This window comes from Diadema antillarum, unplaced genomic scaffold (assembly GCF_040938485.1).
Source record: "Diadema antillarum isolate AM-2024a unplaced genomic scaffold, OU_Dant_1.0 seq00001426_RagTag, whole genome shotgun sequence".
Lineage (NCBI taxonomy): Eukaryota > Metazoa > Echinodermata > Echinoidea > Diadematoida > Diadematidae > Diadema > Diadema antillarum.
Genome location: NW_027272178.1, coordinates 707285 through 722840, shown reverse-complemented (window position 1 = coordinate 722840; position 15556 = coordinate 707285). Strand labels below are relative to the sequence as shown.

General features: G+C 38.6%; 1 protein-coding gene and 1 non-coding gene across 4 annotated transcripts in view; both read right to left on the bottom strand.

Annotated features, from left to right (window-relative positions):
* Positions 1–3047: 3047 nt before the first annotated feature.
* Positions 3048–15556, bottom strand: part of LOC139709317 (angiotensin-converting enzyme-like) — a 36798-nt gene continuing 24289 nt past the window's right edge. For 2 of the 3 annotated variants that reach the window (XM_071621273.1, XM_071621272.1), the window contains exons 3-13: positions 14552–14682; positions 12948–13102; positions 11644–11897; positions 11033–11224; positions 10197–10332; positions 9221–9352; positions 8500–8723; positions 7539–7683; positions 7078–7176; positions 6117–6239; positions 3048–3734 (exon numbers count right to left, since the gene is read on the bottom strand). In XM_071621273.1, the coding sequence (XP_071477374.1) occupies positions 3542–3734; positions 6117–6239; positions 7078–7176; positions 7539–7683; positions 8500–8723; positions 9221–9352; positions 10197–10332; positions 11033–11224; positions 11644–11897; positions 12948–13102; positions 14552–14682 (1784 nt within the window). In that variant the 3' untranslated portion in view covers positions 3048–3541. The remainder of the gene's footprint in view (positions 3735–6116; positions 6240–7077; positions 7177–7538; positions 7684–8499; positions 8724–9220; positions 9353–10196; positions 10333–11032; positions 11225–11643; positions 11898–12947; positions 13103–14551; positions 14683–15556) is intronic. The other variant, XM_071621274.1, reaches the window with a different exon arrangement.
* Trnat-agu (transfer RNA threonine (anticodon AGU)) lies at positions 5223–5296 on the bottom strand. The gene has a single exon. It is a non-coding gene; the product is annotated as a tRNA-Thr (tRNA).

Here is a 15556-nt window from a genome sequence, read left to right as displayed (position 1 = left end):
ATATATATATATATATATATATATATATTTATTTATTTATTTATTCATTCATTTATTTTTATTAATCTATCTATTTATCTATCTCTATGCATTTTACAATACACAGTGTTGTATGGTGTTGTCCTATAGGTGATGTTCGTTATTCCGAAGGTTCGTTATTCTGAAACACATAAATTCCCTATTCTCCGATGATAGTTAACCTGAAAATGAAATAGGGTTCGTTAATCTGACATCAATTGGCCAAAAATGCAAAGAAGGTGCGTACTAACGAATCTTGTAAATTACGAACCGTAGTTCGTCTTCGAAATAACGAACTTTCGAAATAACGAACTGTAACCTTTTCCGTCATGAGAGGTGCTCCTACGAGTCATTGTTCAATAGTCATGTAAACTTCATGAAACATGATGACAAAATTGCCAGAAAGTTTTTCAGATAATTCTGTTTTGGCCCTCATGGCAATTAGCTCCCGCAACTGAAAACGTACTGCACAAGTTGTAGGTTAAGCGTATTGAAGCAGTAATCATGTGTAAAGATGTATGTGAAAGCAAAGGGCGGTTCACATGCTGCCTTTCTTTAAAGAATTAAATATTAGCGGTTACGTCAGGGTTATCAGTCATATTAAATTTCTGGTGTCACTAACCTTTGTGTGTTTGAATGTGTTTCATCTTGTTCTTCTGTATAAGTAATAACTATGCGCTTATACACAACTACATAAGAGACACAGTTTGTAAGGGTGGGAAATACTGTATGCTTTTATTCAAGTACACCGTTTACTATATATGAATCTATCGTTCTGAAAATAGACTTTACCTGTTCCACATCCATATATACATGTTTGGTATTGATAAGGTTTATAATATAGAAATAAAAAGAAATAAAAACAAACACAGTAATAAGTAAGTAAATGAATAAATGTGTATAAATATACGAATGTATGTATGTGTGTGTGTGTGTGTGTGTGTGTGTGAACATGAACTGTGTCATTCGACAGAAAGATTCAAAGTATGCACATTATGACGCGCTGATAAAGAAACGTACATTGTATTATGATATACAATATTTCTTTTCTGGGCAGATTGCTTGAAAATGGATAATGGAACAAACTTTAAAAAATTTGCCGTAAAATTATTTTATTTCAAAAGTGCCCTATTCTTCTGCAGAGGTATACTCAATGTCCAATCGCGGGACTTCTATGTATTTTTTTTTTGATTGCCATTAGTAAGTCAAAACATTCAATGGCAGACTGTTATATGACATCTATATCATGCCAGGTGTAGACGGTTTTCGACAAGGACTATCGGTTGAAAGTATTTTTGTTGGCTAAATTAGAAGTGTCATACATAAATTGTACACATACACATATTCACTAGCTTCACTCTATAGGGAGAACAGAGCAAATTTAGTGCTTGACTAAAGATTTTTCCACTGATGTGCCTATACGAACTTGGAATTGACAGCTCTAGAGAACATATTGAATAATCATCGATACAAAGTGTCAAAACGAATAAAACGAAACCAAATACGACTTTATCGCCTTACTTTCAGGAATTAGATCAGGTTGCTAGCATTATATCACACCGCCTTAAAATGATAAATAAAAAGCGCTCTGCTTCATTGATGCACTCTGAACGTAGGTCGAGTATCAACTGTCATAGTATTTTTTTTTCGGGAAAATTTTAACTAGTTGCTATAGTGTATACAACCAAAGACAGTTTACATTCTCCGTATGAGGCACCGCAATCAAATCACCCTGTCTGATTGAAAGGGGTGGGGTAGACAGCGTTTGTGCTCGTCTGACGTTACTTCCACATCTGCATGTGGTAACTTGTCATTTCATTGATGTTTCAAATTCAAAATCAATTTAGCGGAACAAAAATTGCCCTTCCATAGTACTACTGGAATACCTCATTCTAAACTGCACACGGTTCGCAGTTTCTTCTATTAAGCTCTTGAAGTTGAAACATAAACAACAACACTAAAATGATATGTCATATTATAAGGATTTGAATGTCGGCTGGGCACAGAAGCTGTTTATGAACTTCAAAGAGTCAGTGCATTACACCTTGTTGAATTGCCCTAACTTTAACACTGGAATTTAAACAGAATTGACGTCTTCCAAGCAATTTGGATGGTGCAGTGCGGTGTTGTTGATGAGATTCTGACGAATAAAGGGTGAAATGGTGGCAATAACAACGTAATGACTCCCAGGCTGAAACCCTGCTTAATCTGTCTTTATTCCTATCATAATAGCCGTGTCACGATTCCGTATTCATATAAGTGTTGTTTTTCTGCTAGTAAAGCGACAAGTGCTTTTCGCTATTTGAGCAAGACGAAACCAACATCCAAAATACAACTTAGATTTCCCCTTCTATTCTTCTAAAAGAGTTTAGACTGAGATTATTTCATTATTCCTGACGACAAGATAGATTCAAGATATTTTCAGGATTTTTGAATGTCGCGGTCTAGAACGGAAACACGATTCTAATCTACAACAAATGAAAGTTACCTCTAAGTCCTGCAAGCAATAAGATTTTTTTTTTTTTTTGATGAAACGAAAACCAATTGATTTTGAGTACTTTATGACCCTTGAATGATAATATACGTCCGGTTTAATTAGTTTGACCATTACCAAACGAAACGGGAACAACATTAAAATCTAGCATGAAGTCTGTCTGGATTCGTTCCAGAATCACAATTAAAAATATTGTGAAGAACATGGTAGTACCTTACGAAAATATTTAAACATTGTGGGTCTTTAAATCATTTCGAAGGAACCTTGAAACTTTACTTTTGGGGATAACTTCAAACATACGGGATATTGCACCATTTTGTTTTTTTCACAGCTGGTAAACAGTGACAGCGGCTATAGCGCGATTTTAAAAGTTTTATGACATACAAATGCATGTTGATTTGTGTTGATTCATGATACCCTCAACATCACTTTTGCAGTGAAACGAATATCTAGAAACATTCCATATAGTCTTTTTTACTTACAATTTTTTTTAATTTTTTCAGATTACTTGGATACGCCCACAAAAAAACCCCTTCCAAACCAAGATTCTGGTTGTGACCTCATCCGTCAATCATTGCTAAAGTACTAATATGATTAACAAAAGACATATGAATGCACCCTCCCCGTGACCGAGCATAACTTGCATGTCTCCTCGCCATGTCTCTTGTTAGTCACATTAATATCACAGAAACATGGAAGTTAAATATGTTGAGTCGAGGGGAAGGTGCATTCCAATGTCTTTTGTTAAACATATCAGTTCTTTAGCAATGACTGAGAGATAAGGTCACAACCAGAATCTTGGTTTGGAAGGTTTGTTTTTGTTTGTTTGTTTGGTGTGGTTTTTTTGTGTGTGGGCGTATCCAAGTTATCTGAAGAAAAATAGAAGAAAGATTATTTAGAAATATATGGAATGTTTCTAGATATCTGTTTCATCGCAAAAGTTATGTTGAGGGTATCACGAATCGACACAAATCAACACGCATTTGTATGTCATAAAAACTTTAAATACGGGGCATCTTTCAAAGCTGTTTAAATGCCATTACGCTTGAAGATTCGGAGTTCATCGTCCCAGCCGATCACGTGACCGTCGTTTTCCGCCTCCAGCCAATCCATGAGAAGACGGAAGTAGCTTTTGATGGCGCCCGTGTCCATGAACGCCTTCCCGGTCAACTTCTTCATCGCCTCGGGCCACGGTTTGCTCATGCCCATCTCCAGCATCGACCTGAGTTTGGCACAACAACGTTTAGGGAGAAGTTCGGTGATAGAGGGAATCATAAAATGGTGATGGATCCTAATAAATTATAAAATGGGCTTTAGAATCTCTGCAATCTGATTGGTTAGTTGTCATGCATTGATTTTTTTACTGATCCACACTGAGCCATGCGTCCGGTAAAATCCGAACGCATGGCTCAAGTCTTGTATAGTGTAATAGGTGTACCGGACGCATGGTGGGAAAATGGTTGTATTTCATGAATAATTTATTTTCTAACACGATTATCATGCCTATGTCGTGGATCAGTAAGAATTGGATGCTCTTGTTTAACTTTGGAACAGACTAAACCCACTCGCTAAGATGGTGGGTTAAACAGTTCCAAAGTTAAACTCGCTCATCCAATTCTCACCGATCCATGCACTGTGCATCATTTGCATGATTGGCTGAGAGCTCACACAATCTTTCACTTTGCTTTAAGGCCAATATGATTTTGCAATGGGTGTTGGTATACTAATGACCAGTGCTAACATCGCCTGCTTTCAGCTGCAGTGCGCGGCAGTGCGTATGTATTATGAATGCATTGCGATTGTTAGTACGTGCGGATAGGTTAACTTGGAACGGGTGAAGGAACGCTTGGAATTATGCGAAAATGGCTGACGCTGGATTTAGATCGTTGGATTTCCAACTGATATCTGAAAATGAAATTGCTGCTCTGCCAGTACAAAGAGTAGTAGCGCATTTGAATTCGCAAAGTTTGAGACTTTCCTCACCTGAAACACACACACACACACACACACACACGCACACACACACACACACACACACACACACACACAAAACCCACTCTCAAAGCACGCCTCGGCTTCTCCTCGTGTGTTCGGACTGTTCCGAAGTTATCATCTGGTGGATATAGCACCCTGTGTAATCTGTCTTATTTATATTCAATTCACTACACACAGTATTGATACGAATTATTAGAATTAAATATTTGATTTTTCTATATTCATTCATTCATTTTTCCACTTCCAACAGAAACATACATCTCTCTCTCTCTCTCTCTCTCTCGATATATATATATATATATATATACACACACACACTTGGTGATTCTATCCTTCTATGAAGAGTGCTCGATATTCTCAAAGGAAGAGCTTTAGACAGAAGTATTGGAACAAGTTCACTCGGTTGACAGCAGGTTCATCCGTATTTTATTGCTACTCGGAGTTTCATGTCACCTCCATGAGGGGCAATCATCAGGCAATCATTGCCTGATGATTGCCCCTCATGGAGGTGACATGAAACTCCGAGTAGCAATAAAATACGGATGAACCTGCTGTCAACCGAGTGAACTTGTTCCAATACTTCTGTCTATATATATATACATATATATACATATATATATATATATATATATATTTTTTTTTTTGAAACAAGAGAAGGGAAAACTGACCAGAAACAAATAATAATAAATCGTGAGAACTTTGAGCAAAGAAAATGGGTTTTCATCGGGATTCGAACCCGAGACCTCCGGATTACTAGACCGGTGCTCTACCAACTGAGCTATTGAAAGCCCTAGATCGGTGTTCGTCCCAAACCTTTAACTCTCTCGTGGTCAGAAGCTGTAATGTGTGTGTGTGTGCCACACACACACACATTAACCTGACATAAACCCAAAGGATGTAACTCAACTTTGGAATAAATGCGAGGGATCGCCGAAGCGATGCAGCTTTTTGTAATATATTTTGAAACAAGAGAAGGGAAAACTGACCAGAAACAAATGATAATAAATAGTGAGAACTTTGAGCAAAACCCATTTTCTTTGCTCAAAGTTCTCACTATATATATATATATATATATATATATATATATATATATATAGAGAGAGAGAGAGAGAGAGAGAGAGAGAGAGAGAAAGAACTTTGAGCAAAGAAAATGGGTTTTCAACCCATTTTCTTTATATATATATATATATATATATAATATGTAATACATATATTTCAGAAGTTGAATGCATAATTACATTATAACACTCAATAAACGAAATCCATAAGTTTGCAAAATATTCACAGTGTACGGAAATGCTTGAAAATAATGCGTGCATGTATAGGGGGCATTACCTCCACTCCCCCCCCCCCCCCCCATGTCCCACTGTGTTTATTTGCCTGCGGGCGTTTGCAACATCACCAACGCATTGATGTGCGATGTCACATGAGTGTTCGAGCGCAATATGTGGTGTCTTTTAATGCGTTCATTCCGTAGATCATTCCCCTTGAACCCATTTTAATCAAGAAGCAATGAAGAATTTGAACTAACGTATACCTGAATGTACCTCATTATCCGCTAGTAGACACAGTAGTGTTATCAACTGTTATAATTCGGCTGGCAACTTACTTGAATTTAGCTCCCGCCTCCTTCGAATTGTAGATATTGCAGAGGTGAAGAGGACCCTCAGTTCGAGCTGCAGCGCAAAGAGATTCTTGGAACTGGAACTGAATGAGAAAACTCACAAAGTATCTGTCGGGAGAATTAAAGAGGACAGATAAGAGATTTTCCCTATCCAGTCCTTTCTCTCATTTGCTTTGTATTGAGTTCTATGATTTATTCACTGTTACGCATTCTAACATCTAACACTGTCTCAGTCCTACATCCCTTCGCGCTTTCTTTAATAGTTGTTCACATTTCTTTTTCTGCGTCTACAAGTATTCTATATTAGAGGATACCATAATCTCTACAATTACGTGGATTAACTAAGTTACTCTCAGTTCAAATGCCGATGCAACATAGGGATCATTTTGGTAAAATGGACAAAACAAAGGTAACAGCGCAGGAAAGTGTGTCTGAGAAACTCCTCGTAACATCTTATGGTCTTTGCCATGAGTCGTTTCAAGTTGATATCCATGAGCTCAGACAGGTGTTCACGTTTGACAAACATTTGTGATTATCGTCGGTGACAGACCTGTTTTTCTTGCCTCCACCAGTATGGCTTCATCTTTTCATCTGTGGGAAACAGCGCTGTCCTTCAGTCATATCTGATTTTTTTTTGGCAATGGTAAACATTAATGCGTTTTTTTTGTCTCTTACTTTTCTCTTCTCTCGCACGAGGCCGCGCAACGTTTTCAGGGAGGTGGAGGTTGTGGGTAAGAGTTGATTTACAGTGCTATATAGTAAGAGTAGCAGAAACGTTTAGAGCAAAAAGGGGAGACAAATTACATCATAGAAGCGAAGACACGTTAAATTGGAAATTCTGCAATTTCTTGCATTTTCACAATTTCAGTGACACGTTCACAGTCTCACTGCAAGCGTTTGACTGACAGAGTGGATGTTATGATATCATGACTTGTGTCTTTTTCACCTTATATAAGGCGTTCCCGATGGTACGTGGTACTTTGCTCCGGGATCGAAATCAGAGCTGCTTCTCTCCACTGGTGGTACTAGGCCTTGGTACTCCCTCCTGAAGGGGGGGGGGGGGGGGGAGGGGAGGTGAGGAAAAAAATCGATACTTACATCAGCATTGAATATATATATATGTTTCAGACAACGAAACACATAGCCAAACACACAGACATGCGAAAATGTTTGAACATGCTTTTTTTTTGCTTCATGTTAGTTCTTTTTTTCTCTTTTCCCCCTGGATCGTATTCTTTCGGAGTTTTTTTCGTGTTTTTTTTTTTTGGGGGGGGGGGGAGGTGATTTTTTTTCCACAAAGAAATTTCATTCATTTAAACATTCAGGTACAAAATAAATGTGTTGACATGGGTGGAAGATGGAAACCCACTTTCTCTCTTTTCTCCTTTGGACACTGCTCCTGCTCACCTTAGCTGCCACCATCGCTGGTTGTACTGTGCTGGAGTGATCCGGCCACGGAATACCTCCCACCTCCATTTGTCTATCAACAAGCCGAACGGAAGGAAGGCGATCTTGTTTAGCGCCACCTGCATCAAGTAGTTGATCTCTTGTGCTGAAATTTAAAACAAGAATATCAGCAAAAATGCCACTTTTGAGATTTTGTGCTTTTTCTAGAATTTTCCACAAAAATGACAAGAAAAATTCAAAACATTTGTTATGTGTTTTACAACTTTATTAAATCCTCAAAGTGAAAACTGTGCGGTAAATTTCAGTATATTATGTCTGAAGACAGTTAAACATTTTGAATTTTTATTCGGTACTAGGTTTGTCACATGATCTTGGTAGAAATATGCATTTCCGAAAGAGACAAAGCAAACCCATAATTGTAATTCAAGTCCCCTCTTTTCCTTTTCCTTTTCTTCACTTTCTTCACCAATATTCAGTAACAGTCACAAAGGAACTACGTGAAAATACTGGTATCAATGATTTCAATAACCTGTGGGCTTTGAAGTTTCTCCTTGATAACAGGGAGCTTTAGATTTCCGTGACGCGGACGTTCAGAGGAAAGAAAAAATGTTCTGAGCATGCGCATCATCGCTTATCACACTCGATATAATATCTATAGCTCGTGTCGTCTGAGTTTTCACTACGCGTTCTTGCATTTCTGCGTCCGCTCGATTCCCAACGCAGAGAGCTACTAGATGCACTGATCATATGGGGCGCCATTTTATTTTTATAGGTTGCGTCCTACTCGGTAATCTAAAGCTACTTTTCAATACGACGCAGGGAGAGAGGAGAATTGCGTCCAACGCAATCGTCGTCTAAAACGTCCGCGTCGCAAATCTAAAGCTCCCTGATACAAACCTATAACCACAGACGGACCAAGGAGGTAGGTCTACTCGCCTAGTACCTCCTTGAACGAACTTACCTCGGTCGATCTCTTTGCTCTCGAGGAGTTCGATAGTATGGAGGTAATCTGGTGTCACCACCGAGAGGGCTATAGTGTCCCCCACAGCCTCATGGAAGCCCGGATTTGCCCCGCCCCGTAGTATCATCGGTTGTTTGCTGTACTGGAGGTAATACTCGCAGTGGCCCATCTCATGGTGAACTGTATTGAGATCTTCCATGTTGACCTCGGTACACATCTTGATTCTTTACAAAGAGAAAGGGATAACGATTCTAATCAAGAACAGAATATCCACACGAAAGAAAGCGACAATAATACCATCATTGTCGTTTTCATTGCTACTGATTGACAAATTTTCCTTCATCGACGTAAATAGACACCGATTATTCAGTTTCCAGGCAGTAGTCAAACTAAGAAAAATCATGGGCATATACACTTGGGTTGAACCCTAACCAAGGATCTCCTGATTACTAGGTAGGCTTCGATAAAGGGCAATTTGTCCATCAGTTTCAACATCAGTTGTGGAGGAATGGAGCGAGACCAAAGTTAATGTACAAGCAACGACTAAGATATCCATATCATCACTGTATATATGCGACAGTGAACAAACGTTAACTCGGCAATAACAGGAGATGTATGATATTTCTTAAATTAGGAGGTTTTTAAAACTGTTCTCCTGGTGAGATGCAAAGAAAAAGAAAAAAAATATGTAGGAGCGGGGAAAGGACATTTTCCTTTTTACCTTACGTCTCTGTTTTCAGCAAAGTCGTGGGCTGATCCATGGCAGACTACTTCCCTGTCTGTGGGCTTCTCCAGCATGGACCGAGTCCAGAATGTGTCAGGCATTGGATCCAGGCCTAGGGAGGTGAAGAACCTGTCCATCCGGAGCAGATAATTTTCATTTATGTCATTTATAACACAATGATATCAATACCGTGGCCAAAGCAATAATTCCCCTATCTAGTAATAATTATGATTTTCTTTATCCAAGGTAGTCTCTTCAGTGTTGTCACTGCTCTACTAGAGGGCCCTGCCATTTTTATAACCTCAGCGTTGCATGTGACCCACTTCTACACCAGGGTAGAAATGGATATGGTAGGTGAAAGCATCTTGTCCAAGGACGTAAGCACTTGAGAGGATTCGAAATTGAGACTTCCGATTGCCAGTCAAGAGTCTTATCTACATGCTATATAGTGGTCCCACGTGTCCGTCATACGCTATTCATCAAAGCTATTCAATCTATCCACCTAAGATTTTACGGTTTTAGCTAATCAACAACGCCATGATCATGGTCGATTATGTGTAGTACATAATGAACGTACCTCTTACAACATAGTAAATTTCTGTCAAACCAAGAGCAATTTCTCTGATTTATAAAATATATTAACAAACCCAAACAATTTGTCAGGCTATAGAGACGCCTTGGAGTTTGTTTTTCAATAGTGATGGTTGTCATTCTCTAGACGGTTGTGCTGATAATATTGTTAATCATTTTCATGAAACGTCAAAGAAAATTAGTTGTAAACTTGATGTTTGACTGACGTTCAACTCCAAAAAGATTATAGTTGTATGTAAAGAGCAGTATAATGCGTGTGTTCTGAACACAATACACGGTTGCTGCACGAGAAGGGATGGTAAACAACATCGTAAATTAACCTTTCTCATGATGGGCTTGTAAAGGTCATGCTTGGATTTTTTTGTCGTCCACGTGACCTTACCTGTTGGCTACCTGGAACATCGTCTGTACGGTCCACTTTTGCTGCTTCATGGTGGCTGTGACGTCGATCGTGCCCTTACCTGGGTACGGCTCTACGATGTCGTAGATGTTGTTCCACTGCTGGGCCCACATATTTCCTGTCGCCATGTCGGATTAAAAATGGCAGTCGTATGTTAAATAACGCAAAGAGAAAGTACCCTCAAGATCATTGTCTTTGTGCGAAGAAATGAAGTCACGTTGCCCGCAGGAACCAAGTATACCATTGTTTATCAGGTGGTATGTGAAAAAAATTCCATGTCTTGAAGATATTTCAAATGATTTTATTTTTCACGAGTACCCTGTGATCTAATGGCAAGATGAATGATTATGATGACGTACAGCGAGAGAAAACACGATATAATATCGATATACACGGTAATATACTGTACTAATAATGACGGTTATCATAATTATCTTTATTATCATTACAGACATTTTTGTTAAGACCATATTTTCATAAATTACAGTTTCATATTTTTCATCGTGGCATAGTGTAGAAATGGAATTGAGTAACAATATCACAATAACCGCATTGATGACTGCGTGTTGGAGACAACGCAATGAGGAGAGAATACAAGGACAGGATTATCTTTATTTTTCCCAGTACGGATAAGGTCAATTGGAGGAATGCTGGAAAACAAACATCACAGGGAAAAGAAAAAATGAACACGGACAGTGTGGACAGTCACATGGAATAGCACACGTTGAAATATTATTGTAATCACATTAAGTCAAAATGGCTTTAAAGCAAGGCAAGTCCATGAAAACATATCAAGTCAGCTTGTAAGGTTTCCTTGCCTAGTAAATGAGCAGGGATAGGTTTGGTTGGGTCGACTTTATCCACACCGTACTGTTGAGATAGTTTGCGTCTCACATAGGCGTGAAGCTGAAGATACATGGGTTTTATGTCCCGCCAGAGTGCGTCAACCTTCGTCTCAAACTCGGGATCCTCGTAGAGTTCCAGGAGAACGTCAGTGTAGGAATCGTAACCTGTCAAGAACCAAGGAATATGAGTTGGCAAAAATTGCATTTCGAATAGGACATTCTGATCAGCAATGGTCTTGCGAGATCACAGTTATCTCTGTATTAACGTTACCATTTTCGTGATTTTGTGTTTTTATCTAATAGATGTATTATTCTAAAGCATCTTGGTGGTTTGTTTTCAAAATATTTTCCCGTTTTATATCCTTTTTCAATCAAGAATTGTATCAATGAAACTGTACACTTTGAAAAGTGGAAAGGAGAACTTGAAAGTACGCCTTATATGCAATAGTAGTTGAACGTTCTTTACAAAATCTATATTCAAACGGATGATTTGAAATAAAAATGAAGTAAACGTGATTGCTATACAACATACACTGACATATCAAGTACTGTATAAGGTAGTAGTCTAACTAGGTGGATCATACCTCCATTTTTTGCTGCCTCGTTTTTGAGCCCCACGTACACGGGGTACAGGCGACCAATCTTCGGCCCCACAGCGTCCCGCCATCCCTTCCAAGCCTCGAGCAATTTGTTGTAATCCCGACTTCGCGCCATCACGTCCTCCAGCTCCGGCTCCAGGGACAGGCAACCGTCCGTCTTTCCCGCGCTTTGTGATGGCGGGCACACCTTCCCCACGCTGTATATTGTCTGCATCTTATTGGAGGTCTTCTGCAGAAGTCTGTGTGGTAAAACCCCAGTAATAAGCCATTGTGTTACACCCGTACTATCAAACTTGGAGTACACATTGCGAAAAGACTTGATCACTGTCCAAGCCCACTGATTTGCCACCCCCCCCCCTCCCGCGCGCAAAGTACATGCCCAACAAATCTACCACAATCTATTTTCATATTTCTCAAATAGAAATAAAAACAGAAGAAGTAACAATGGAAAATTACAAAAGAAATAAAAATGAATACTCTTATTCAATATAAATGCAAGTGGACAAAATGGTCAGTACACAGTGGTGTTGAGGTAATAAAGGTGTATGAAGAAATACCAGTATGATGAGGCTTACGTATGCAGGAGGTTTGAATCTATAACTTGCATCATGTAAATATGCACTCTTCTTCCAAACACTCTAGTACACACAGGTGTCCTTGCTAGTTTACACACACACGGACACAGATGAGAACACACACACATGCACACACACGCGCACACGCAGTAAAATGCAAATATACATGTAATCTTAGGGTTGCAGGAAGCAGTGTGACTAGAAGAAGAAGAAGAAGAAGAAGAAGAAGAAGAAGAAGAAGAAAGAGAAGAAAGCCAGCTTGTTTAATTTGAAGGTGGAACATATGGGAACGGGGCGCCCTTGAATGTTCGAGAGAAAAATGACGCTGTTCATCATCATCGTCGTCATCACCATCATCATCAGATCAGACAGACAATGATGACCTCAATATGATGCTATCATGACTTAATGAAGAAGATTAACAATTAGCAATGAACAACCCAACTATAGCAAATGTAAATAATAGTGATTACTGAGTAATAATAATTACAGAGGATCTTTTAGAAATGAAAAAAAAGATATCAAGAACCTCGAAAATTTGCGCATAAAAGAAAGCTATAGTGTTATCTTTAATATTCACAGTAGTTATACTTGAGGAACTACAATAATACTACGGATATAGGTAGAAAAAAAAGAAAACAACGAAACAAATAGGACACAAAATCTTTACATGGTTCTACTGGCCAACAAAATGGTATGAATCTAGGGATGTACCTTCTCTTGTCGGGATCTCTTATCTCGCCACCTCGTAGAGCAAATTTCAGCATCCTCCTTTGTTCGTAGGTGAGGTCATCTTTGACTATCCGCTTGGCTTCATCTTTCATTTCGAGTCCATAGTTACCCGATATCATCGAAACGTTTGATAAAAACTGAAAGGAAGAGACGAAGAGGAGACGAAAATCATTCAGAAACAGTGATTATTTTTGACATTCATGGAAAAAGTTAAAGGCATTTTATTGAAAGGCAAGGAATAATATTCCTTAACTTTGCATAAGTAACGTTATAATATCATGCTTTATTACGTTGTGATTCACTCCGCAAATTATCTTTATCACGCTATCAACACTCAAAATCTTTAAGACCTTTTTTTTTTGGAGGGGGGGGGGGGGTGCATAGTATAGAAATACACGTAGCGTCTTCCGAGTAGAAATATGATCTCGAATTACATGTGCGGAAGACTGAAATATGGTACACACTTCCTCTCCACACGGCTATGATATTATGTCAGTCGTAATTCATTTTGTTATCCTGCGCAGGATTTCATCAAATTATGAAACATTTATTCATGACGTGGATTACACCCACCTTGAACTAGGCGTGCCCCATCTCTTACCCGCACCTTACTGCCCATGTCTTGGGCTCTACGAGGAGAAGACGCGGCACACCATATCCCTTGATTTTCATATTCATCTTCGAAAAGCATTGTATACCGCCATTGCACAATTACACTACTCCATTTTTGTAATACCTGTCAAAGATGAATGCTATACAAATTGTATGTGGATGTTCATGAACCACTGATAAGGTAGGCATGAAAGGTAAATCGTTATTTCCGAGTTGAGTTTAAAGTCCACCGTTGTATTACTAGACGCCTCAGGTGTGGTATTGATAGTTGTGGGCCTTGATGTAAATTACAATTTCTGGTAAAAGCAAAAATGAGTATATTTCCATGCCCATTTCAGTTAAGTTTAATCTTATTGATGCATTTTCCACGACAACCATACATGAATTGATGGTACATGTATTTTGAACAAAAAATCTACGTGATAAATCCACAGTATAATAACCACGCTAATCTTAAAGTATTAGAACAAATACTTTAATATCAAAGAAGTCGACAATACACGAATTTCCAGTTTAAGAAGGAAAAGAAAATAATCAGGAGTCTGCAATTTAATATAAAGGTGACTGTTTTGATCACTGGAGCACTAGAATGCCAAACACGTTTAGTTTTATCACGATTCCCATGCTCCTGTTATCACGTGTAGATATGAAGGTCTCTTAATCTTCACACAAATTTTTACTTGTACGTGTTATAAACGTCTTGAACGTATGCCTACGTATTGATAACGTATATTTACATTTGGTAAACTAAACTGTTTTGTGAATGTGTGTGTATGACTATCAATCTTATTATATAATATCTTTGCAGAGTCCCTTGCTGCACTACGTTATGTACACATAAAAAAGAAAAGAAAAGAAGAAGAACCTTACGAGCGCACACGCACACACACACACCCCAAAAAAGGCAAAACAAAACAACACAGAACCCATACACACAGACAAATTAGGGGAAGATTACTAGTTATGCAACTGACCTCAGTGTTATATTTCGTAATGTTTGTAAGATAATTCCATGACGACAAGGATGCAAAGTGTGATGTCTCCGCCATCGTGAAATTTAAGGCATCAAACCAGTCGCTTATGACTGCCTTGTTCTCCACGATCCCTGAAATGGCAAACAGAGAGAAATGATCACTAGGAGAGATAAACAAACGCATTACTGAAGGAGAATCAAGCCTCGATAAGAGTCCATCAGAACTCGCGAAGCATATGTGGATACCTTTTTGATCTCACCGCCTTTTGAACCCTTTTGGTTCTACTTCCGAACATTCATGATTACAGTACGAGTTTTACCGCGGCAATTAAGCATCATTAGATCTTGCGATAAAAAAAAAAAAACCAAACAACGTGAAAATGCATCATATCTGTGAGTTCTCGTCGTCAAGATGGAAAATATTTTTGGTCTCCTTTCCCATTTTATCATAATATACAGATCTTCATGTATTGTGTAAATAGTTATCTGATGTCTTTACTGCTCTAAATCATGCATTATTGAGAGGTTATCAATGTAGATATACATTTCTCGTACAATGCATGCAATCATGCCGAAGCAGATTGGCTATTTCAGGCCAAAAAAATAACAATATATTTTCCCTTGTAAGTAAACAATATGTAATGAAGCAATCATCTTAATCCAAAAGATTTCTATCACTACTTACTCTCACAAGCATATACACTTAGAAAGATGCTATATCATTAATATTTGTTCTATACATTTGGTTAACCATTGTACATAAACTTTTGTGGAGGACCAGGAAGAATTTGCAGAGCGCCCAGTCGGTTGGGATATTCTCGAAAAGCTTCTGACTAGCGCATGTGCGTGCCTGTAAAATGGCTGTGACTGGCTGGAATGCTCCCCAAAGAGTGGAGAGTGTGAGCACTGTCAGTGCTGGATGGAAATAATGTATCCGGTCACCGGGGTAATAATCGTCTGTAGAGCGCACTGGGATACTTGACAAGTCTGAAATGCGCTATGTAAA